At 38.5% G+C, this 26,221-nt stretch overlaps 1 protein-coding gene across 3 annotated transcripts in view; it reads left to right on the top strand.

Annotated features, from left to right (window-relative positions):
• The window catches only part of LOC139998278 (protein O-mannosyl-transferase TMTC1), a 284,183-nt gene that overhangs the window by 108,173 nt on the left and 149,789 nt on the right, over nucleotides 1–26,221 (top strand). For all 3 annotated transcript variants that reach the window (XM_072022734.1, XM_072022725.1, XM_072022744.1), the window contains exon 2: nucleotides 14,799–14,976. In XM_072022734.1, the coding sequence (XP_071878835.1) occupies nucleotides 14,799–14,976 (178 nt within the window). The remainder of the gene's footprint in view (nucleotides 1–14,798; nucleotides 14,977–26,221) is intronic.

Raw genomic sequence — 26,221 nt, 5'->3', positions numbered from 1 at the left:
TTCTACGATACATTTATTAAAATTCAGTGATAAAAACCGGAATTTTAAATATCAAAGTAAATTTCAACAATTAAAAATTCGTTTGCGAACGAAACTTTGCAACAACTAGCCAAACACGTTCACCTCCCAAGTATTCCACAAACATGCAGGAAAAAGAACCACGGCAAAATTTTCGCGTACTACAAAAAAGTTTACGTAGGAATAAAAAATGCGATGGTATCAGCTTCTCTGCGAAATGTTCCATAATATATCAATTCGAACTAAGAAGCAACCTACCCATTGAGTAACAGCATTTAATCAACATTTTGCGACTCGACGTACAATAGGAAATTATTATGGCAACATTATGCGAGAAACTATTCGTAGGATAGTACAGAGTCTGGTAATTACCGTTATTTACCTTTTTGCCACGCCGCATCGGTTGTAGTCTGCTCCTTAACGAGGCATGTCACGAGAACACGTTCGATCGCAGGGTTAATTTGGACGCAATGAAACCAAAGCCCGGGGCATTCTACGATTGCATCTCGATACGATCGTTATAGGATGAGCTCTATGTCGGATTTTCGCTTAGCGATATCAGGCCTACCTCCGACGCCATTGATCAGTGGCATCGTTCCAAATTACCCTTTAAACATCCATTCGCCGACGCGGAATTGTTCACTTTTCTCGATCGGTCGATCAGTTTTTACGTGCCGGCATTGCAGACGCGACTGACGTGTAATTTCTCTTGACATTTCGCCCCGATTTCCGGCTGCAACCGTGCCGCGAAAAAAAAAAGTAACAACGAGAGTTCGTCCAAGTTCTACTGCATGAAACACAATAGCGCATACTTTCTGTCTCTCCCTCTGTCTTTCTTTCTCTTTCTACGAAACCCTCTTTCCTCGACAGCACTTTCAATCCGTTTGATTGAACGAAATTCGGATCGACGTGGAGACAGGCTAGAAAAACTCATTTTTGATGCTTGGCTCGAAGAACCGATGGAAGGGAATTTTCGAAAAAAAAAAAAAAAAAAAAGGGCGCGCGCGGATGGTCCCGATGCAAAAATCATGATCGGCCGGCGAGACTTGCAGCAATTTGTTGGACGCATATATGGGACGAGGAACACGAAAACCGTGACGAGAGAATATTTTTGAAAATATTGCCGCTATAGGAAAATGTTATTGGACGGTACCGAAGTGCCTTAAGCGATACATTTTTTGTTTTATTTTAAAGGGAAAATTCAGTTTCCTACGGGTGAAGGTTTTAATGGAAAATTCGAAATCATTGTGGTTTCTGTTACCCGTAACATAATCTTGTGTTTTGCAATTTATAAGATTATCGATTAATGAACCGTTAATGGTGATACATAATTTATATATCAAATCATATTTATCTTAGTATTTTTATACTTGGTATATGTATAATTTTTATATTCCACTACTGTTGCATACGTCGAAGAAGAATGGACAGTTTTTTTATCCATTAGCGCTTCTATCAATACGCGAAAGCTCCATCGAAGTGATTTAAGTGTGTTTAGAACAGTCATCGTTCTTTTATCCAGTTAAAAGATAATTATATTTCATAAATTAATCAAATTTCTACGGCCCTCTAACGATATAAAAATTTATAACGTCAGCGTAATGTGTATGACTGCGTGGCAACGATATTTCTTCAAAGCTACTAAAATTTCCGAACGTACCGCCATATATTCCATTTATCAAATACTCTCATTGAAACGTAATGAATGTAGAATTCTTCAATTTAGCAACTAACGTTTCTGACGCGAATTCTTTGAAACTCCAATTGCATCGGTATTTCTAGCGAACGAAGATTATCGATCAATCGTCGCTTTAACACACTGTTATTTGTTTAATTTTCGTGCAGATCGGTCTCCATAATGCGATATGGGGCGAAACGTTCCAAAGCGTAGTACCTGTAATTTCTACAGTGGGTCGGATAGTGACGGTAATGCATAATGATTATGAGGTATTACGTACGAACATTGTGCGCGCTCTCGTTGGAAGGTCCTTCATCATGTTCGACATGGACACGCCATATTTTCCAATACACAATCTGTGAAAGGAATGAAGCACGTTCGTTGATATATGGTGCCACTCAAGGCGTATAAGCGGCAGTAATTCACGGTATTATCTGATCTGGATGCGTGGCTATGTGAAAGCGGATAGCGCTCGCGCCAGAGTAACAACAGGAGGGTGGCGGAAACCACGTTGAACGTGAAAGGGGTGACGATGATGAGAGAAAAAGAGTGAGGGAGAGAGGGAAGGAAAAGAAAAAGTTAACGAAGAGAAATGATCATCCATGGCGATGGCTTACCAAAGATCGGCACTGTATTGATTTGATCGAAACGGTTTCTCTTTGTTTTACAAGATTATCCCTGAATTGATGTCTTGCGACACAAGCTCCGATAAAATACGGTTTTCGCCTATAGTATTTTACTCATACAGACTTTTCTTGGTAATCTACTATTGTGTAGATACATTGTGCGAGAAAAATTGTTAGATTTTATACGTGTGAATGATTTCAAGATTAAAAATAAAGTTTATCTACGCAGACGTATTTGGCGAGCTATTCTTCTTTCCTTTCTTACAAATTAACTTTGAATCTTTCAGTCATTTCTCAGGAAATAAAGTTTTATTAATATAATACCGAAACCAATATTGATATAATACTATGTATAATTTTTTAAACGAGATCTTGATAGAGTTTTTAAAATTTTTTAGAAATTTCGGTTTTTTATTTCTCCACTTTTGCAAAATATATGTATGCTTAGCATGCAGTTTCAAGTACTTGTGTTTATGTATATATATCTTTATTTGTTAAAAGATTCTATATAAATGCGTAATACATTGTTAGAGTTCAATCGACAATATCGCAAGATTTTCTCAGCGCCTGAGAAATTTCGTCAAATTCTTTCATCCACAAGTACCATTGTTCTTATAATGAAATTCACGACTACTTTCCCTCTGCCATTTATTTCGTACCCGCCCATTCGTTCCATTATTACCGTCGTTGAGGGTTTTTATTCCTTGGTTCTTGCCTCGTCCCCGTTCCTTCGGCACCGGAGTTTATATTTTTCATAATTAATTGGCCAGGCCGGAGACTTCTAAACAATGGTTAAAGTCCCTTCGTGATTTTCGTGATTTTCGCGATTCAAGAAATAATGAGGCGTATTCATCATCTCGCGGAAACGTCGCGGATAAAATGTGTGGTTTGTTAGAGTATATAGTTACTCTGTGGCACGAATTCACGAATTTATTCACCCAATTTTCAATTTCATTCATTCTATTTCGTCCAATTAAAAAATTAGAGCGAGATCAAGAAGTCTTTAACGAAACCGTTTTTAGAGGAAACGATATGAATTGTGTCATTAACGGTTATAAAGAGTAATTATATAAAGTACAAGTAAGGTACCTTCGTTAAAAGAAATAAAAAAAATGTGAAAGAGAAGTTGAATAAGAAATAATTAATGCACGACGCTTCATAAAAAAGTAGGAAGAATTTAAAATACGGTATTCGTAAATTTCAATTACTTTTAAGTTGAACTTTTGTTCAAATTTTCAAGTAAACTTTGACGAAACGATGTAAAATAAAAATGAATATTTTTGAAAAATCCACGGTATAAAAAATATTTTTAAAAAGTCTTCTTTTCGAACGTTCTCTAACGCACGTTTTCCAAATAAAACTCGCTTACCACCATTGGCACAATCAAATACGAACGTAATATTACGTTTGAAGTTGAAAAAATCTGAAATGGAATCCTTTATGTCCAAATGATACGATATCGTAGTGTATATACGTATCCTATCGTTCGTTATCTATCTACGATATCGCAATATTTTCATTTGTTCGGAACAGTTTCTACGGGCACGTGTCGGCACATCGAAATGCTATTAAACACAGTTCATACTGATGGAAGAAAGATCGAAGTCGCTGAATGTTAGTGATATATATCATCGTACGCTTTCTCGTTGATACGTGACTGGAAGCAGGGGAAGCTGGCTGGGTTTCTTAAATCACTGAAGCACCGCCAGAGAATAGTAACCGGTATCTTTGCTGGTAGTACCATATTCCGTGCACGATTTACCCAGAATCGGAATGTCTGGTGATCGTGTCCTGCGGTTGAGGACGATTTCTCCAGTGAATGTAAGAGACTAAAGGGGGAGAGAAAAGAGTTGGAGAGGTGACTCGATTTCCATTACTTACAATTATTGATTTAGACGAAATCAGTCAGAGACGTGAAGAGAAACCGGAGTAGTTAACGAAAAAGTTGAAGTATCTCAATGACGTTCTCTATTATTATTATTATTATTATTTCTGAAATAACGATTCATTTTTTTTTTTTTTTAGTAATTTACACTTATAACTTGATGGTTCCATAAAAAAGACAGCAACTGTTGCTTCCGATTATTAATTCATCGTTAATTTTTACACTTTGGTAAAATTCCAATCGTGTTGCTACAAGTTGATCTAAATACCTGGATACTGACGAACGACGGTATATTACGACAGTGACTTTAAAAATTAATGGAACGTTTGTAACTTGCAAGACACAAGACATTAGACTTTTGTCTCTAATTTTGTATTTATAACTTAGAATTTTGAAACTTTTATTCGATAATGTTTCTTTTCTTCACGTTTGCTGCATTTTACGTTTATTTTCCAATGCTAGATAGTTTGGAATTAAATGCGTTTTAATATTTCATGACATAGATTCTAAGAACGAAATATCTCGAATCATGTTCGACAATGATGGTAGTGGAAACACAGCCATAAATCTCGGCTTCCCGCGTCTGAATACTCTTCGCGTTGTATTCATGCGTCTTTTGTCTGATCAAGCGTCGTCATATATCACTTCCTTGTCCTCTGCTGCACTATATTTTGCTTATCTGAATCGATACATAAAACAAGCACCTTTTTGTTATAAAACAAACACGATGTCTCCTCTCTCTCGATTTTTGTATATAAATATTCCTTCTGCCACATTGTATCAAGAATATTTTTCGAAATATGGAAAGCTGATTATCTATGACGTGTCTTTATGAAAATATATACCTTGAATTAGGTCAACTGTCAGTTTCTCAAGTATTGTCAAAACTTCTCTTTCGAGTAGATCCATAGAGACAGAATTCTACTTGTTTGCTCAGGCACGACCCTATTCTATTTGTTTTACCAGACACGAACCGATACTACTACTTTCGTGCCCGTTCCTATACGGTGTAATTCTACTTGGCTATCCATGCACGATTCCATTATATTGGTTTAGCTTGGTATTGGAACGCAAACTTTTGCCATAAATACTCGAAGACAAAAATAAATTGTGCCACTCTAAACACACGATATTCACGACTCTATCCTTGCTCTGTCTAAATTTTTACCCAAGATGTTTCGAAGATTCGTTCGAAATTCGCTTAACAAGTATACATTTCGTTCTAACGATTTGAAACTTTTTATCTCGCATTTATGTTCCTCTATTCTGTTAGAAACTGTTGAAGTGATCGATACTTCTGAGAAAACTCTACATCTGGTCTTCGGCTTTCACAAGGCGCCGATGTCGTCTATAGCGCATAGACAAAAGAATGCGTCGACGACAGACGATAAGCGGCACACGTGCGACGTTTTTTTCGGCGTTCCTTTAGTCATAGGGTAACACTGCTAGCGTGCGGATCTGGACCAGCTTACATATATATTCCTACTTGTATTTACACTTCTATATTAAATTATATTTTCTACCTTACAATCTATCCACACGTTTCTTTGTTCACACATCTAATAACCTCAACAGAAACAAATTATTTCAAAGATCGTTTACTAGGAATTATCAAACAGTTACCTGTAAAACTTGAAACGTTTGATCAAACTCATCCTACGGTTCGTTGACGTGATTTGAAACGCGCTCCTTATCTTTCATTTTTCTCGAAAGTTTTGAAACGAGTTCGTCTCGCTCTACCATGTCGTGTAAAACATTACTCGTGTACATAAGGCTTCATTATTGAAACACGGATACGCAGTGACGGGACGTCAAGAAGGCGTCAGCAATAATCACGCCTCGTTGCTCTGGCGAGAAACTTTTCTCGTCCTTGATGCATGCACGTTGCACGGTTCGGCAGGTGAACAGTCAAAGTGCTAATGCATGACGGAAGAGTTGGAATAAGTATCGATCGGCCGCAGTGGTCGAATAGCAGTTACCGGCGAGCATGGTCAAACAGTAGTAGTAATAGAACCGGTCGTGGTTAGCCAGTAGTAAGAGGGTAGTTGCGGTCAGACAGTTAGTATCAGGTCTCGCTGCGGTTTGTCGTGAATAACAGTTTTAGTTCATCATATTGTATTCTTGCTTTGGAAATGTCAGCGGTTACGAATCGGTTCACGCTGCAACGCCCTCGGGAAAATTAACGTAGGTATACCATTGGGGGGAAAAAAAGGAACGTCGGGGAACGTTTCTACGCCTGTAATAAAACTTACGTGTTAATAAAATTTACAGGCCGCCTTCCTGGAAGAAGGTAAAAAGAATAACTAGGGTGGGAGGGAGGGGGCAGTTATAACGAAGGAAACGAAATATTTACTTGGTAGGCAGTTGCGGTCGAGTTTGTAGAAACCTCGCTATCTTCATCTTTAGGGCGTGTAACGAGATATTTCGCTGTAATTTGTAAAATTCTTTTTTATCCGCGTGTGTGCTTGTTCGTTATGTAACGAGATTCTGCGTTGTGTTGTGAAATTACTGTGCATGGTAAAATTAGTTTATTCTTGGAATTACTATTTTAACGAATTCTAGAGGAGCTTTAATTAAAAGTTTTAAGGATTTCTAGATACTTTGATTGGATTATTGACGGAAGATTATCGATATTTTATCATATTTAATAAAGAAATTTTATAAAATATTAGAAGTAAAATAATTCAGAATGTTGTATGAAATATACAGTTGTTGGCGAAAATAGCGCTACGGAAATTTCAAAATATTTTGTATAACACGCACAATATACCTACGCATAAGGATTCTCCACAATAGGTTTTTATATACCTTCGTGTACCGCTTTGCTTCATAGTCGCCTCGTCTAATATCGTACAGTTGTAACAAATGGAGCCTGCAACGAAGTACTGTATTACAAATTACCACAATTACCTTCTTAGGGGGGAAAAAACAGCAGCTTACGTGACACTAAAATTCGCGATGCCACTTTACACGATCTTTTATCATTCTTCTTCCCCGTCTTCGTAACTGAAAATATTTACAACTCGAAGAAATTGCGTGACTCAGCTTGTTTATCAACCGTAGAAACGTAAAACGTTTCCGAGCCGTCTTAACAATACCTCGCGTAGGTTTCAACCGGTCCGCGTCAAGATGTAAACACGTTCGAGTTTCCGGGTGGGCACGGTAATTTAATCAACTTCTTAACGGCATTCTGGACGTTTTAATATTTCACGGAAAACTATCCAACTGGAGTTCTCCTTTGCTCGCCCTGGTGAAAGTATGTAAGCGTCGTTTGTCAACAAGTAACGGCTTCGTGGCACGAACCACGGAAGTTAGGCTAGCTTGGCTTGCCGTGCGTTTAAGAGGATGTCAGGTTGAAACAAAGCCGATTAAGCGCTTAAGACCGAATCGGTTGAATGCCTAATTACGCTGTGAATGGCGTTCAAGTAGATTCCTCTCGCTGGCAATGCTACAACTTTCCTCTCTTCCCATCCCTTTTCCTGCCTTTCTCCTTTCTCTTCCCTTTCTTTCACTGTCCACCTCTATTGTTTCCCTTGGGCTCTACTTGCTTAGCTTCTTATCGAATACAACTGAAATTCCTGCTTTACCTCGTCCGAATCACTTCGACGTATCGATCTCTCTGTATATATAGGCAATCTGTATAAAACCATACAATTAGGATCCTAAGTCTATAACTTTTTAATTTAGGAAACAAATTATGTAACCGAAATCGTATTTATTAAATGTCTTCGTAATGAACGTGGAATAACTGAAATAGAATTCGAAAATTTAATAAACCCAATGCTGGAGTTAACGAGAAAGCTGTTCTTCTTTCGATTTTGGCCCATAGGCTTGGTAAAACCGTATATATTGCGTTGGCAACTAAGTAATTGCGGATTTTGTCATTAGGTGGTATTGACAAAATCCGCAATCACTTAATTGCCAACCCAGTACTATACGAAATTGCTTATAATCTAAACAAACGACGGTAATATTGAAAATCATCGGATCTATAGCCAGTGTATTTCGTTCAAATTGCTTACACCATATTGCTCGTGACGATGTGTGCAAAAGTCATTTTCGTTATTATCTTTTCCGGATTTATTTGCTTTAGCGTTTCCTGCGTCAACATTTTTCCCCGAACGTTATTACCAAGGATTGAACGATAGTTTGGAAATAGCGGAGATGTTAATACAACCCTTTATATGCCGATTTTACCCCATATTCCTTCCTCTGATTTATCTGATCATCAAAACACTGTTTATAATACTTTTGAGGACCGTGGAACGTAAGATCGCGACACTTAAACTTACCACTCGAAACGCAAGAAACTTAATAATTCACTGCAGTGTGCATGTTTCGTAATATTGTAGCATCTTATACTACAATCAATTTATTTACAACGAATGGATCGCACAGTTGATTAAACAGGAAACGAAGGTTGTTTGCGAACTAAATACAACAACGTGCTATAATTAAGACAACTAAATAGTTAATTTGCAACTCTCGTCACCACACCACATTCTCTCGACAACGCAACTCGCACTGTCCGACTTCTCGATTCACACTCTCTGGCTTCTCCACTGACACTGACTGTTAATTCGTCTTTCTCCCTTAGCATCCTTTTGTCTTTCGTCTTAGCCCCACCACGCAGGTGTTCCGCACCCGCTCGTGGCCAGGGTCGCTCAGGCCCTTTCCACGAAACTATTCGATCGAAGGATCGACGACACGTTGATGGCTCTGTTGGCACTTCGGCTTTCTCGCGATACGGTTTATGGTTCACTCGATATCTCTTAGGCCTTTTGTCCACGATACTACGATATGATTTTATTTAAAAACTTTAATATGGTGAAAATTAGTTGCCAAATAACCAGTGATTTATAAATTGCTTTTAGAGATAAACGTAACATATGGTTTTACTCCGGTATTCGATTTTGTATAGATTTTTTGTACTGGCAAACCTGATTACTTCCGATCTGTGAAATCGATAATGAACATTAGATCAATCCGAGACGCGTTATAGTGCATATTGCGATAGCTGTGTAATAGCTTGTCTTGTTTTACGAGACTATGTATGTAGGACGTGATCGATCACGTTTGTCATTTCTAGTGTGATTTCCATTGTTTTGCGGATAATTGGTCGTTGTACCGAATTGCCATAATATCCTGGTATATGTACATATATATGTACAATATATATATTGATTTTATAATGTATGAATTCTGTGTATATACAGAACTTTGTATTATATGACGTAATATAATTCTATATGGTGACAATTTTACCTTTCAATTTGGTCTGATTTAATATTGAATTACTCTTTACTAGTGAGTTCAATAATATCCGTGCAATTTCCAGTTTCTCCATATTCTAGATTTGTAATGTTGTATAATACCGTTTAATAAAACTTAACCTGTGATAGATAATATTTCTGTAATAGTACAATTTTATATATACTCTTTATAAATGTTTGAACGTTTTGTTTGAAGATTTCCTTTCGATTTTATTCTTAATTTGTTCGAGACCTATGACTTGGACGTTGAATCTGCTGGTACTTCTTCACAGAGCACTTAAGGTTGAGTTATTTACAAAGATTTACGCAACTTCTAGCGTCGATAGATCGTGGATATTCATGGAAATTTATATCTTTTAAAATACAATTAGAGAAATGGAACATAAACGAAGAATTGTTCCTAGGTAAATGACTACTTTACTTTGTGTATTTCGTATATTTCTACATACTTTAGGAATTTCACACATTTAAAGTCTAGTTACAGTATAACGGTCAGTCAATCTACGGATTGTAACTATAAAAGTCGCTAGGTTAGACACATTATTTGTGGAATGAAGTATCTAATGCGTAAGATAGTCGAATTTTTAGAATCTTCGCTTCGGTGTACGGGTCCTGCGAGGAGAATGCAGTGTGTCAATCGATCTCTGATGAATCTATACGTACAATTACGGTACAATATAGTTGTAATAGTTGCGAAATATCAGAATGTCGCGTGAGCTTCGAGTCTAAAAATTCTGCAGTGCCTGACCGTAAAAGCCTCGAATCTAATAAAATATTCGTTTATCCTAAAATGAATCGATCCGTAGAAATTCAAATTATAATTTGAGAAATCATTCGGCCACTATGAATAACCGTGTTAAAGTACGCTCGTCTCGAATATGTCAAATAAGTCTTCAAAATCTTTTTCGAAATTTTCTTATAAAATAAACAGCTTCGTATCTCTGATTGTGAAACGTTTAACTACGAAAAACTGTCGTATCGAGCGATTCTCTAATATTTAAACACCAACAATGTAAATTCCATTCGTTCCATCGAGATGGAGGTCCATTTAGCGATCCACGGGGAAACCGAATCCGTGTAAACAATCAAGCGAAACCAAAGGAAGCGGAGAATCTGGAGCAGTGTAGCGTTTCGCACAACAAGACCGGAGACTCGTGCGTCACAGCTAGGAAGCCCTTTAAGTGCAAACAGGAAGATCCTAAATATGCAACCCTCATACCCTTTATGGTTCGAGCGCCAGTGCATTCTCGCGCCTTGTGAAACGAGATTGCGTCTCGGAAATGTTTCGGAATGTTGGTTGGTCTCCGTTTGCTAAATACATATGGACGCCGGAAATAAGGATATCCGTTTGCGAATACATGGCTGGATGTCGTTGTACCCTCAAGAATCTACTGCCCCAGAAGAACTTTTATTCGTGGAATGATATTTTATGTTGAAAGCGATTCGCTTGATCTACAACTGCATCTCCTTCGTTGCAACGACGAAAATAGTCGTGTTAACAGCGCAAACGTGCTTTCGATTTATACGCTAATATATTTGCTGACGATACAGCCTTATTAGCCTCACACTCAGACCCGACAATTGCCTCCTCTACTCTCCAGCGAGGCCTCGACTCTATGGAAGAGTGGTTCCACAAATGGCGCTTCAAAGTCAACGAAAACAAATCTAGCCACGTAACTTTCACGCTACGAAAACAAACTTGCCCATAGGTGACGATAAACAACATACCTATTCCAGATAAAGAGTCAGTCAGATGTCTGGGCATGATTCTTAACAGAAGATTGACACGGGAACAACATATCTTAGATAAAACCAAACAACTCGACGCAAAACTTAAAAAATTCTACTGGCTCATCGGCCGACGTTCCAACTTAAACACGCAAAGTAAAATTACACTATACAAGGCCATATTAAAACCTGTTTGGACCTACGGAATCCAACTATGGGGAACAGCAAGTAATTCCAACGTAGAGATTCTTCAACGATTCCAATCGAAAACCTTAAGATCCCTAATAGACGCACCTTGGTACGTCACCAACGAAACGATACATCTACCCACAGTTAAAGAAGAATTATCCAAATTCGGCAATAGACATAGCACAAGAGTTAACAGCCACCAAAACCCTCTAATTACTCAACTACTCGATACGTCGGAACAGATCCGCAGGCTAAAACGACGTTACACCTTAGACCTAAGTACTAGATTCAAATAGAATCAAACATATTATAAACACTTATTAATCATGTCATAGAACCACGCCAGATAAATTTACTTAAAATTCTCTAACGAGAATTGATTGTAAATTAAACGCAAATAAAATAAAAATAATAATTGAGCTGATCCAGATGCGCACGCTAGCAGTGTTACCCTATGACTGAAAACCCTGAAGCGAACGTTGCCTGTGTACCGTTTATGGTCTGCCTTCGTCCCAGTCTTTTGTCTATACGCTGTCGATGGCTTCGGTGCTTGAGAAAACTAAAAAGATCAGATGTAGAATTTTCTTAGAAGTGGTGACCACTTCAACAGTTCTTATTCGTCCTAAGACACGTATGCCGCTACAGATCTAAGGACTTCAACGAGACGCACGAGCCGAGTCAGTCCGCAACCAGCCGCCAGCTGATTCGACTACGATTAAGGAACGAAGTGCAGTTTCAAAGAACAGTTGCACAGAGGCAGTTAACGTTTTATTAATTCATATAAAGGAATTCACTGTATAGTTTTGCCTAGTCGCGTGTCCACTTGATACGGACTTTCATTGGATCATAATATAATAAAGAAATTCCTGGAATATGAGAAAATAAGAAAATGCCTGGAATATCCGGCCAACATCGGAACTTACTTGAAAACCTACTTTCTTACGAGTTGGGATATTATTGAGTGGATTAATTTTGAAAAATTGACAACAAGTTGAATCTCGATGTGAAACGCGAGGTGTGCTGAATAATACAGTTTAAGGAGTTCAGGTTAGAAAGCAAATTAAAATTTATACAATAACGTTAAATATCATAAAGGTTAATCCTTGACATTATCCATTTAAAATTCAGAATCCTTCTTAATACTCTTAAATTTTGCGCTTGCATATCTGTGAATTTTTAAACTCTTTTCAAGTTGCATTAAGCACTAATATTTATGCAGTAACTACTAAAAGTTTCCGACCAGAATGTAGCTCTACTTCAGCTTAAATTATGCAAAACCTGAAAAACTCTTTGCGATATTTTATAAGATTACACCAGTGTGATAGATTTTCATTTTTAGAAATTCTTTATCTCAACGATATAGTGAAATTATACTTCGCGCAACTACTCTACTATAACGTTACTTTCGTTCTTTGATTATATATCAACATATAATACAGAAGCTTATCAATGTAATACTAACGCTTTCGCGTTACTATATTTTATTAGATGAACTCGCCATTTACTTTGGCATCTCAGATTGAAATAACAATTCTTCACCTCGAATCCGCGCCACATATTACACCGCTTCGTAGCAAGATCAGTTGGATCAAGATCGTCCATCGACGTCTCATAAAATTCGCAGTAAAATCTGCGTACGAACGTGCAACTGACACTTCCGAGTTCTTTGGTTGATCCAGAGCCAAGGAGATGACAGGATACGCCTCCAGCCGAGCAGGATCCTTGACACCTGGAACGAGGCCAATCTCCGGTCCGCCAGGAGCGTCGAACTTATGCCGTCGGCAGAGTTTCAAAATTATTACTCGACCGCGTCAGCAGCTACCGTGTTTGTTTTCGTCCTGATGCTGGTACCCTGTCTCACCTATTTTCCATCCTCGTTCGTTCTTCACCCACAATTTTCTCTTTCAGCCGCCTGTCGCGCTTACTTTCTTGGTCTTTACGCTGTTTCGTCTTTCTTCGTGTTTCTTCGTAACTGGAATCGAAGCGTTTGCAACGAAAAGCGGCAATTTAAATATTGAAATTATATTTGTTGGAAGAGAAAGACAGTATTAAGTGATTAAGTGATTAAGTAGAAGAATTTTAAGACTAAATGTATAACAAGATAAGATTGAAAATGAAAACACCTGTTATATTCAAAGATGACGAATTTTTCAAAATAATTGAGAAGTTAAGTCGACGATGAAGTTTTGTAGAAGCCAAGGACGCGATTAATGAGACAAACGATATAATTTTTGAAGGGAATGGAAGAACGCGTTTAGTTAATAAATAAAACAAGCAATTGTGGTAACATGGAATTGATCGACAACGTATCGAAGTCTCTTCCCCATAAAAATTAGAAAATGTGATTTATGTTCCTCCGCTACAGCGTTTAAGAGTGGCAAATGATTTGATTTTGGAGCGATGGTTGATTTTCACTTGATTTTATTGCATTTTGAGTTGCTTCTTACAACAGCACCTACTTCGATCGTGCACGACGAGCGTTTCCACTGCAGCAGATAAAGTATTCGATGATCAATGGTCATGGAAGAAAACGCGTGGTATAGAGAGTTGGGAAGTTTCACAGGGTACTTTCATTAGAAACGAAACACGTGGCGCGAGGAACACCGGCGACACAGCAAGAAAAGCAGCGAGCAAGAGAGAAATTGTACACCGGTTGCGGTGAATGGACGAAGCAGAGCGAATAGATGTATGGAGTGTTTTCTACAATCCGATTATCTTGGTCGACTTAAGCGGATTTCCGTGAAAACTTCGCCACGGCTGCGCCGTCAAATCCTCTGTAGTTATAAACGGGAAGACTGCTGCGCCCATTGTTTTCCGATTTCTCGAGTGGTCAGCTGATGGTAGGGTATTGACAGAAACAACTAGATGAATTGCATACCGAAGATAAGGTTTTGTATTTACGTCGAGAGAGATTTTACTGGAACGTAAGCGTATATCGTTTCGCTGATACTTCGTTTGTTGCTGGTTTATTGTAAAATCCAATGATAATATCTACCAATAACAATGGTGAATCTTTAATGGACTTTGAAGATATAATAAACTTTAATAACACGTAAATGTAATTGTCTAATTACAATCGTGGCTTAATGTTTTCTACGATGTTTCATTACGAGTTCCGGCCGGAATTAGTAGCGACTTTGTCTTTTGTATCTTGTTGGAGAATTCTGTTGAACGTTGGTCGCTATCATCGCGAATTGTTTGCTATATTTTCAAAACATCCATAAAAAGATCTTTTTAATATATCAATTAAAAACTTTTGTAATATATAATATAGATAATATTGATAGAAGGAAATGTAATTTATACGTTTTTATATTTTTAAGGTATAAAATTAATTACCACGCAACATCTGAGATCATTATCAAAGCACGTTTTAATTCAGCCCGTTTCCGTATTTTCAGGTTGAACTACTTGATGTCGGGATTAACGCCAAGCTGGTATCACGCGACGAATATTGCCCTGCACGCCATTGCATGCGTTTTGGTCACAAGGGTGAGCCTAGCGGTGGCATCACTGCGTCCAGGATTTGCTGCCTTGACAGGTTTGCTGTTTGCTGCTCATCCTGTACATACTGAAGCGGTAAGTAATAGCTTCAAATAGACACGATGAAAGCTTACAACTATCACGCGCTGAAGCTTGAAAAAACGAAATCGCCTGAACACTTTACGTATTTTTCTTTCTTCCGAGAATATTAATACAAAATAACAGGCGATCGTATAAACAGAGAAAATAGTTTGTACGATTTATGTTTATAGTAGGAGAACAAATTTTTAAAATATATCATTAAGAATAATTCCAAAATTATCTAATCCAGCGTTAGAAAAATATATTGGTATAAAAAATTGTGCAAACTAACGTTGAAACTGTGAATTTTTGAAAAAGTAATAATCACATAGATCGGATAATGCGAGGGAAAGCAGTTTTATTAACCGTGAAACATATGACGTGAAATATATTCTACGAAGACCCAAGCGAATCTGGTACATCAGAAACAGTATCCTAATTATAATGCTGTTCATAGTTTTATCATCGTCAGCTTCGCAGTGTGTAATAATTCGAAGAGATTAACGTAAAAACTAATTTAAAATTTTCGCCTAGTTTAGAACTTGTCTTAAGCCGCTTAGGGATACGAAAGTGATTGGCAGGAAGTCCTCTTGTACTTCTCGTTGTATCTTGCGCATGATGCGCAGCAACAATAAACGTCAGTGATAATGTTTGCGTACGTAATCTGCTTCGGTTAAGCGCATAATAGCGATATTGTACTCATTATTATCTTCGATTATCTGTTATTTCAGAGGATGTACGTTTAAAAACGACGCGCGAACAACGCTATTGATAATGATTAACGATCCTTTCGCGTATGATTTTCGATCCAATGTATTTTTCTAACGTTCGAAAATATCTCAAAAATTCTTATTAATATGTACGACTACGCGTTTCAATCTTACGTTATATATTTGTTGGAAACATTATAGATCTTCTATGGTTGCTAAAATGAAAATAAGAATAAAATATGAAATTGGAAAATGTCAACGAGGTAAAATATTGTCCACGGAACATTTGCAATTTTTCTAATGAAATTAAAGAATCATAATTTACAAACAAAAAATGGGAAACAAACATCGATCAAGTATTTCTGCAGAGGCTTCGTTACAAAGTTGTAAGCAAACACCGAGCGGAGATTGAAACGCGATTCTATCGTATAGTATTGTATTGTATAGTAACAGATCCCGCGTTTCTACGTAACAAAACTTTCTATAATAATGTTTTTCGAATTTTCAAATTATAAATTTAATTCTGTCGTTTGACCAGAACTGAAACTATTGAGCATAAACCGTACATACTTGAAAATGACTATTTCTTTCTTTTCAATTTAGTTGCATCCTATTCACAAGTTTGCCACGAATGTTTCTTCTAGCGCATGTTATTGATTATTCGAAGGCAAAATGATCACTAGTCACGAGTCTATTTTTCACTTGTCGTGACCAAGATCTGCGTAGCAATAATTTCAAATGCAACGTTTAAATTTGCATTTTATAAACGTCAAAACTCCCAATTACCAGGGGAAACTTGTACGAAAAAGAAAAAGAAACACAGAAATTAACGCACTATTATTCGAAGTAATGAAACTCACGCAGAAGCTGCGATAAGAAACGTCGTTCGCTGTTCGTTAAAAGTTTCTTACGAATGGTCATTAACGTAAGACGCGGGCTTTCGAGTGAAAATTACCGCCTGTGCGGCATATTGATTTTCAAGGCTGAATCGTCTATGCTCCAGTCCGTTTGCTGGTCACGCACTGTTCTGCACCCCGTTGTATCACATGCGTGCACATATTGTCGCATGTGTGACGAGTCGCGTGTGAACAACGACCCTTTGTCGTCCGTGCTGTTATCGCGATGTTATGGTCGTATCACGTTCTCGGATAAAGAAATCGGACATAGACGCGTAACTCGCGATGCCGTTAAATTGTACCGTCGTGCTGATTGGCTTTAAGATAAGGTCAATCGCGCCGTTTCATTCAAATTCGCGAGTGACTTTATGGATCTTGTCTAATGCGCCACCAACGTGATTTCGAACGTGAAAAATGTGAAAGCGATACGAAAAGTCGTGTAAAATTGTTTATTGAATTAGTTAGCAGTTAAGAGATGGGTATTGAAAATATCCATTGGAAATTCACAGAATCGGATTTGCGTTAATTCTCCGATGTGAAGAGAAGGCAAGGTAAAAAGAACGGAGAGAAAGAACGAGGCATTTGAAGAAACGGCGCATTCAAATATTGAAATAATTTTTGTCAGTTTTGTATCGAATGATCGATGAAGATATTATTTAATAAGTATCTTTCGCGCTAATTAGACATTCAAACGAAAGTCGACGTTTCAAGGGATAAACTGGTACCCATCGCGCTCATAATTGAACATCCTCGTAATGATCTATAGTGGAGGAAGATACAGTGGTCGAACGACAAATCTCGAAAGCAAACATTCTATTCGGTGACAGAAGGGGGTGGGTTGATCGCTGGTAATGCCACCGGCGATATTTTGCTTTCTATGCTATCCAATCGGAATTACAGCTCCCATCGGTTCTATTCGATTCGCTCGGTAAGCCTCATCATATTGCTATTCAGCCGCTATTCCGACAACAGACGCGGAATCCCTTTGTTTGTCCTTGTAGGCGTTGTTTACCAAAATCATTAAATCCGGTCCTGGATTGAATCCTTGATCGAACAACGCCGTGGGTGAGCGTTAATCAAGTTGTACGAGCAAGCCATCGAAAGGCCTGGCTTGCCAAAGACACGGAGTCTTTTGATCGTGCTTGAACGATCGTTTATCGCGGCGTGAAATGGTATCAGGCGTTCTTTGTGCAGATTTCCGTCGGTTCCGGTGGAATCGTGACACGTCATTTCGCGACTCGTGCGTCACGATTCATCTCTTCGCGTGTTATTCACGCGTATATGTAGAAACGCGTGGCGCGCGCACGCGTCAATGACGGGGACAACGAGACGTGTCCTCCTTGTCAAATCAGTTTGCGCGGTCCGTCCGCTGTTTGCCGAAATGATCAAGCGGTGAAAGCACGGCCGGTTTCTGGCTGTCGGATCAAGCCCTCGACCGAACGTTGAAAGGTAGCGCGTTAATTAAGTACAACAGCACCGAAGCGGCTGTTTCCAGTGTAAACCCTGACGAACAAAGGATGAACCGGTACGGAAGAGGGACGAGAGAGCCGGCTATGAAGAGGGTCACCGACCGTTCCTGGACTTGGTCGCGCGTTCAGGCTATGCGCGAATTTCCGCGATCGATCGATTATCACGCCTGTCGGTTCTGCTATATAGGTCAACCTTTCGGGTCTGCTCCCACTTGGTGAATTGATTGCTAAAGTACCTGGAAGGAAACTGACTGAACGTATCGACGCGGAAGCGAGTCTGTTCCGTTTCCTACGAATACTTCGCGGAGTCCAACTGTCTGCTGTTTGAGCTAGTACGCTTCTCCGCAGGAAATATTAAGTCCTACCGAATCGGTACAATTTCTGCGCCTGACATATTCCACTTTATCCTAGTACCGACTTTATTACATTTTTCCCACACGCGAGCATTTAAAATTTATAATTTCTAAAATTTTATTTTAGAAAAAATTCTAGTCGAGGGATATATTCTTCGTTGTTCAAATACTAATTATTGCGAGAACGGTCGTATTCTAGATCTTATACATCGGATATCCTTTTATTCGGTTTAATTCGTACAGTTTATTTTAGATATCCGTCGTAAAGTTATTTTAGTTACCACGCGATAGCAGATTACGAGATACACTCATCTTAGAAGATCCCAGCTTATCCACGCTTCCCTTAAGTGGATCCCGTTGTTAGTCGTACAACGTTCCGTCCATTCCTGTACCAATATCTTAGCTTATATACCTAAGTCACGCAGTCTTGGTTCAAACCATGACTCTCAATCGTAACAGTTCCTTGCACGAATTCCTCCCTTTTCTCAATCGTTTCTCCCCTCGTGTAGTTTTCCCACATGTGTGAATCCCCATTTGACTGGATATAGCGTTTGTCTGCTGAATCGAATCTATCTTTAGAACGCTCGTTTCGTGTGTTGTGCAATGCACACGAATAGAACAGCGAAGTTTTATCGCGAAAGCAATTTTATTGATATATCTTATTAAACAGCAAATTGAATTGCTATTTACGATCCAGACATCCAGACGGATATTGTACGTAGTTAATTGGCAAAGCTATTTCTCGGATGAATAGCCAAAATAAAATCCATCTAGGAGATTGAATAAATAATTACGAAAGTTATAAAAAGCTGACTTATAGTGTCAGATCGCGATCAAAAACGATTACATTTTAAACATTCACTAAGATGTATATACCGATCTTCGTTACATTTACTTAATTATAACGTTGTACGTACGTTTCTAAAGTATGAAATGTTTGTCCACCGATGAAACGTTAATTACGTTTGCGTAACTGAGGAAAACTGAAATTAGACTCGAAGGAAACTCGAAATATTTCCCTAATTGCCAAACGTACGTGGCTCTTCAGCTTTCAGTCAGCGTTTGTAATCAAAGGCACATCTCTGATTTGTGTCTGACAGAGCATAAGAGACCGTCCTACACATATAAGGTGTCTTCGCCTCAAGAGTTTCGTATTGACGATAAACACTGGCTATTAAAGCCGGCACCATCGATCGATGTGCTTCCTTTAAGCCCCTTTTCGTTCATAGGAACGTCGAGTCGCTGCCTTTGAATTAGCTTGTTTTCTGCTCTACTAACTCTAGCCGTATCGAAAGTAGCGTCAAATGACGCTCGTTTATGTCGCGAAATTTCAACGACTTCCCCTGCTGCAACTCTCTAGATCATCCGAATATTCCATGTACTCGTGCAAATGTTTGTTATACTTGTCTCATTTCTTCTTGCTTTTATGCCTATTCCAAAATACAAGTTACACGCGTGTATATAAATTATTATGACTATTGAAAAGAGAAAATAACGTTCGTACGCCAGTTCAAAAGCAATCGATACAAAATTTATTAATAGTTCCGAATTCAAGTTCTAACAGAGCTGTGTTGAAGTAATTCTCTTTATCATATCTTTATCCATATATTACCAGGTTTGTCTCGCGTATTTGCAAACTGATGTCCTGGCAAAATGGCAAACAGGTTTTAATGTATACTTTTCTTTCTTATATAATAATGTACCAACCATTCTTGAATATTCAACGATACTATTTATCTTCTTCGCTCTCCGTTTGTATTTTTCGCTCTGAACATCTTCATCGTTTATTTATACAGAAATTAAAAACGTGGAAGAACCGATTTTTCGTTATTTTGCTTTTGGCTTTTCTGTAAATTTCAGATTAGTTAGATTCTTTTTCGATTCGCTTCCCGGTGTCTTTCTTCGAATTTTCTTCTCGCTGCGTTCGATTTTTTTACGTTGCTTCTGGCTATCAACTTTTCCGTATTATAAATTGCACGCGAAATTGAATGCATCGATTTTCCTAAAGTATATGTCCTACTTTCGGATATTTTTGTCGGATGGAAACCATATAAAACTTCAAGTGACTCGTGGAAATATCTTCTTTCGCAGTAATGGAAAATTCTATGACAATTAATTTCTCCAGTGTCACGATAAATAAACCTGGTTTGGATGCTAATTTAAAAGGTATCGGCCAAGCTATCGAATGAAAGTTTGTCGATTCCCTAACTTTTACTTAACATATACTTCTGTTGTTATGTTATGTACATTGTCTGAATGTTATGTACATTGCATTAAATGATAGAATTAAAGATAAACGTAGACTCTAGGGAAAGTGGCCTCGGTTATCTTAATCTTGACGTATGTTGTCAAGATCAAGGTCATCGGAGCTGCGTCCCCTAAAATTAACGATTACCTTAAAACGTGAAAAAACGATGACGACACAATTCTTGACTCTGCCGTGATCGATTTAAAACTATAAAATCAAAAAGACGATAACGATAACGATTCTTCTGTATCTCGTCTAATTATAAGAAAATTTTTACTACTGGTCAAAAAATACATTACAATACTAGTTCAATAAAAGTTAAATTTAAATAAATAAAAGTTAATGATCCAAACTCTCGAGCTTCCAAAACGTTCTACTTTCACCGCTGTCGCAACTATGTGGAAAACAAACAATAGCGGAGGTTAAAACAATAAACGCATTTCGTTTTGTGGCGGTGAAATTGTCGGTTGGGAATGTTTTCACAGTAGGTGGTGCGCGAAAGTGTGATTCAGAGGCTTCTATTCTACTCGAAGAAAACTCGGAACGTGGAGCGCGGCATGTATTCCGTCTTTCCGCGGAGTTATACGCGTTCCAGTGAAATCATTCGTGAAATCGCAGTCGTCCTTCGTTCCACCGGAACACAGGGCTCGTCTATTTTCCCCGAAAGCAATCCGTTCTGGTCGACGATGGTGTCGGAGTAGGCAGATGGAAATTAAAGGGACCGACGAGACCGTGTAGGTGTTGCTCGCAGGATATTTTCGCGCAGGTTGCGACGGTCCGCCTTTCCAGGTTAATGTCGACCGAGGAGAAGTCGCTTTTCTTCTTTTTTCCTCTCTTGCTTCTTCCTACTCCTATAGCGAAGGTCGTTCGAGATTCGGATGGCACCAACAAGAAATTTTAGAACTTCCATGCATCATCGAGCGAGAGTATCCGGTAAGAGCTGGGCTACATAGGTTAAAAGGAACTTTTAGCGATAGAAGAAACGGTCGAAGGGAGGTTGCTCGAAGTGAAGTCGAACTTAAAGTAGGCCGCGTCGATATATACGAGTATGTACATACGAGAGTAACATAGCGCGTCTATCTGATTTAGAAATGCGTCTGACGAATCGGAAATATTAACTCGTAACTAGTATGCTGGTCATTTTATCGCGTAGACGATAGGTCGAGCAATTACGCGATAATTAAAAATATAAGGAAGATAGTATCGTTTGAATCGCGGTCATTATTGCGGACTGTGAGTTTTTACGCATCTGTGGAAAATTTCGAAGGTATAAACGAATTTATCCCGCTTCTCGAAATCAGCCTAATTAAAAGAAGGAAAGAAGAAACTGTAATCTAATAATAATAAATTATACAAATAATAAAAAAATAATAATTCAATATTTCTAGCGTTTTAATATCTCTGCTTTATCGTATCGACAAAATACCATTTATGCACTTTGACGTTTCATTCAATTTGAAATTTCGTTTAAAAGATTGCGAAAACAGAGGAAGAAACGCAAACAGAAAGAAGCATACGCGTCTCTACTTCTATTTATCTCTGGAGATATACGTAAAGATTCTCCAGGCCATTTTCTTCCAACCTTTTTAATCCTCTTTGGCCTCTAGTGATTCTCGCGAAATTGTTCAGCGAACGGAAAACACCGTTCCATTTCTCGCCATTAGATACGGCTTGCCAGGGTAATCGCGAATTGCTACGGACATACCATTATTTCCTATGTATGCATGGCTACGTTCTTATTCGTGTTTAGCGAATAGTCGTACGAACTACGGCTCCCACACGATATTTCAATGCTCGATAAGGATAATGGGAAGTTCCTCTGAATTAACGGAGGACTTGCCGGGTCGACGCGCATTAACGAAGTAATTTACGAATACTTCTGGGTAACCGTGGGTTATCCAGCACATATGTCTTCGGCAACCTTCCGCAGACCATTCTTTCCCTACCGCTGCACCACCGATATTATTATGCTACCCTCTGCAGCTTTATTGCGGATAAAGACATTTCTATATTGGCCCGGATTATTTCTAATTTATATACCATCCATAAAGCGTTTTATCCTGATTGTTCTTTGATTTTCTCTTATTTTATGCCTAGTTAATACGTGTTTTACGAAAGTTATATAAATCCTTGAACATTCCATGACGCTACGTCGCTCGAAATTATTGAACGATGGTTTCTGGCGTTAGTCCGATTATTATGTCCACTCTTTGCATACTTCGAATCTCCGATATCTAAACAAACGACGTTAGGGAATTATTACCTCCACTACTGTCGGTCTAGAATTTATTTGTTCTTGTAACTTCCTCTTGTTTATCTTACGTAGATTTTCTCGTAAACGAAGGCCTTGTTATTTCGCCTAACGTTTCCTCACAGCGGTAGGCAAAGGAAGATATATGGGTATTCGTATCAGATTGTTATTAACATGCGAGGAAGACATGGACTTAGGTGTCATCGCGTAGAGAGTTAAATATACACAACTATGATCGTCTTTTTTTCCTCGTCGCATTCGAATATCATTTCGATCACGATACTCGATTGTTTCGACTAATTTATTATCTCGCCACGGCTTAATTGATCGAGAACTCGGTAATTGAAGCTGCGAGTCACAGAACTTTCGGGAGAATACGCCATGGAGCACAGACGAGCCTCTTTGAGGCGAGATTGGATTCCACGAAGGGTGTCCCAGTTGGATTTCTCTGTTGAGGGAAGGAAACCGAGGTATCACATGTGCTGGCAATAGCGTTCAGTATTACTAACATCGATTACATTTGCTTACGATCCATATTGTTCTGTGGCATTGAATTGCAATTAATAAGCGAAAATGTGGCAGATGGAATAGACTAACGCTAGAATTATCAATCTCTAATATCTAGATATGAATAATTATAATTAACGTCGTAATGAAAACAAATAGATATGTACGTATTAGGTGGTCCGAAAAGTTTCTTTCGTTTTATAAGGAAATAATGGATGCATTTTTCGTTTTATATTATTTTATCGAATTACGTATGATCCGTTTTGTTCCATCAAGATAAAGATCGCAACGTTCGACGGATTAGGCTTCTGCGTATTTCAGTGAAGACCACCGTTAATTTTGCAAGTTAACCGATAATTGTAAAAGCAAAAGATCCGAAACATGGTAGTCTCGTAGGGTCGGTAATTCTAATTTTAATCATGTGTTAAATAATTATTGGGACAGAATCGTATTCGACGTGTTTGTTCCAATAGCCATTAATACGGAACGCGAGGACTTTTACTATTTTTCTTAGGCTCATTACATCTACCTCCGCCATGTTTTTAACCCCTATGCCTTATAAATTGCCTAGTAGCATTTTATCTATGATCGTTGTCCATTCATACATCGTATCAAAATTCTTTTACAAATATAGCGTAACCTGCATTTTCTGAAATTCGTAACTACGAATCTGACACGATACTAGAAAGTATCGGTTACCGTTAGCATTCTCAAATTTTTGTCTCCGCCCTACCATTGAGTTTACCACCTTCTATAGGAAAAGGCCAAACCCTCGTTCCTCGGATATCCATCCCAAAAGTCTTTAACTCATCTAACTTTAAACTTACGAACTTTTCCCTAAAGCTCGCAAACTTCGATATCACCGATTCATCCACGTGATTTGATCATCGTTACGCACCGCTCAGTGAAAAAAGAAGCTTTCTGGTGCTTTCCAAATCAAACAAAGTCGCTCGATTATTCCAGGGTTGCGCTCGTTACGATGTGACGTTCCCACGAAACTTGCTCGGTCCCGTTTTATACAGCGCTCGCCGGAATTGCCGTGTATTGATGTCGATCAAACGGTAACAAGGTCGATTGAAGCTTCCTTTAACGTGCATTATTAATGAGCGATCGCTACGAAACGCCGTGCTGCGTCATCGGTAACCTAGATACTCTCGCAGGAGAACGTAATTTAGATCATTACGGAATTATGTTAATTAAGAACGAGCTGGACGATTGGTGGCGCGATATTAAGGGGTTCCCGGGGACATATTCGTTATCTCGTGGGTCATCGATTCTCCGGTGTTCCCGCGGGATCGCGACTTTGGTCCGTTGGCAAGCACAGCGGCGACCTGGGGTTAACAGCGTGAGTTTAAAAGTGATTTATCTCTGATTTATGGAGGAAGAAGACGGCGCCGGATGCCGAAAGTTTCTCGGCTCCTCGGCGGCCAGGCGGAAAGAATTATCGGTTGGGCACAATGGACAGTTGGCGATATCGTTTACACGTCGAATCCTACGACCGTTTGTTCCGCGGGCGGATCGTACCGAGGATAGGACAATGGCAGTTCCTTCGTTCATCGAGAAAAAGATCTCGCGCGTTCTGCGATCTATGCGGTTTGATTCGGGTCAGGAATAATGCCGATTGAAAGCAGACGACGACGCCTTTAAATCTTGGATAGATAGCTGGCGAACAATATGGCCCGTGTTGATTCATGTTTGCACTTACTCACTTTAATTCTCGAGTCCACTTTTCTGGCTTTAGGACGTAGCAGACGATTAGACGGGAATTTGACGATTTTATACGTACATTTGCTAGTTTTTTGCGAAGTTATTTATCTCTAATATTAGTTTTTACTTATCATCGTGCTTTATAATCTTATGACTTTTATTGAAATCTTTTATCTAGCTTAGAATTGTATATAATTCTATAATTATCGAAATATTTTTTAACGATATAAAAGTTTGATTTACGACTCTATTTATGATCGGAATTCCTTCTGAAGCTCGTTGATCATTTTTTAGAAAAACATATGACCAGGTTATTCTTTTATGATTCTACTTTTAGGTACAAGATTCCATAAAGGTATTTCCATTGTGTCTTAAAGCGAAGGCTAATTTATCGTATAATAGCAAGAGATGCTTGAGCAACATTAGTTTACTTGTTTATGACAATTGCGCATTAGTTAATTGATTTTCCTAAATGACCGAGAAGGAATCCATTACCTGATTCCGTTTATATAACTGAATATTCAAAAGTAATTAAGTTAAGTGGTTGTTATTGAAACAGACAGTTTGAAACTTTCTTTCGAGAATTCGTATTCGTATAATTTAACGAATAGAACTTCCTGTACATAAATACAATGATATTTACTCGAATAATATGAGTCTTTTGCCTTGACTATGTTATATTACGCATTACTGATAGACAGATCGAAAGGAAAAGGCATTTGTATTTTCGTCCAGTCGCGGGGAGACGGTCGCGTTGTAGCGCGTCAACGGGAGTCGTAAATTCCCGTTACGATTGCACGAATCGACACCACGAGCAGGGCGATCCTCTTATTTCTTTTGGGAGAATAGGGGGTGATTGGGTTGGAATATAACTGGACTTCAAAGTTATATAATATATGTACATTTATTTACACTGGATTACAATAATTATAACGTGAACCGAACGTGTTTGAATTCGTCGTGTCGGAAAGCACCGTGATGGACCCGAAGGTTGATCGATTTGATAGATAGAGCACCGAGAACTTGACTGCCCGATGTTAGAATAGAGAACTTGACTGCCCGAGGGATATTAGAACAGTAGACTTGACTGTCCGAGGGGTGTTAGAACAGTGATTGATC

This window comes from Bombus fervidus, chromosome 1 (assembly GCF_041682495.2).
Source record: "Bombus fervidus isolate BK054 chromosome 1, iyBomFerv1, whole genome shotgun sequence".
In the NCBI taxonomy this organism is placed as follows: domain Eukaryota; kingdom Metazoa; phylum Arthropoda; class Insecta; order Hymenoptera; family Apidae; genus Bombus; species Bombus fervidus.
Note: the sequence above shows the minus strand (reverse complement) of the source record. Positions and strands in the feature narration are given on the sequence as shown.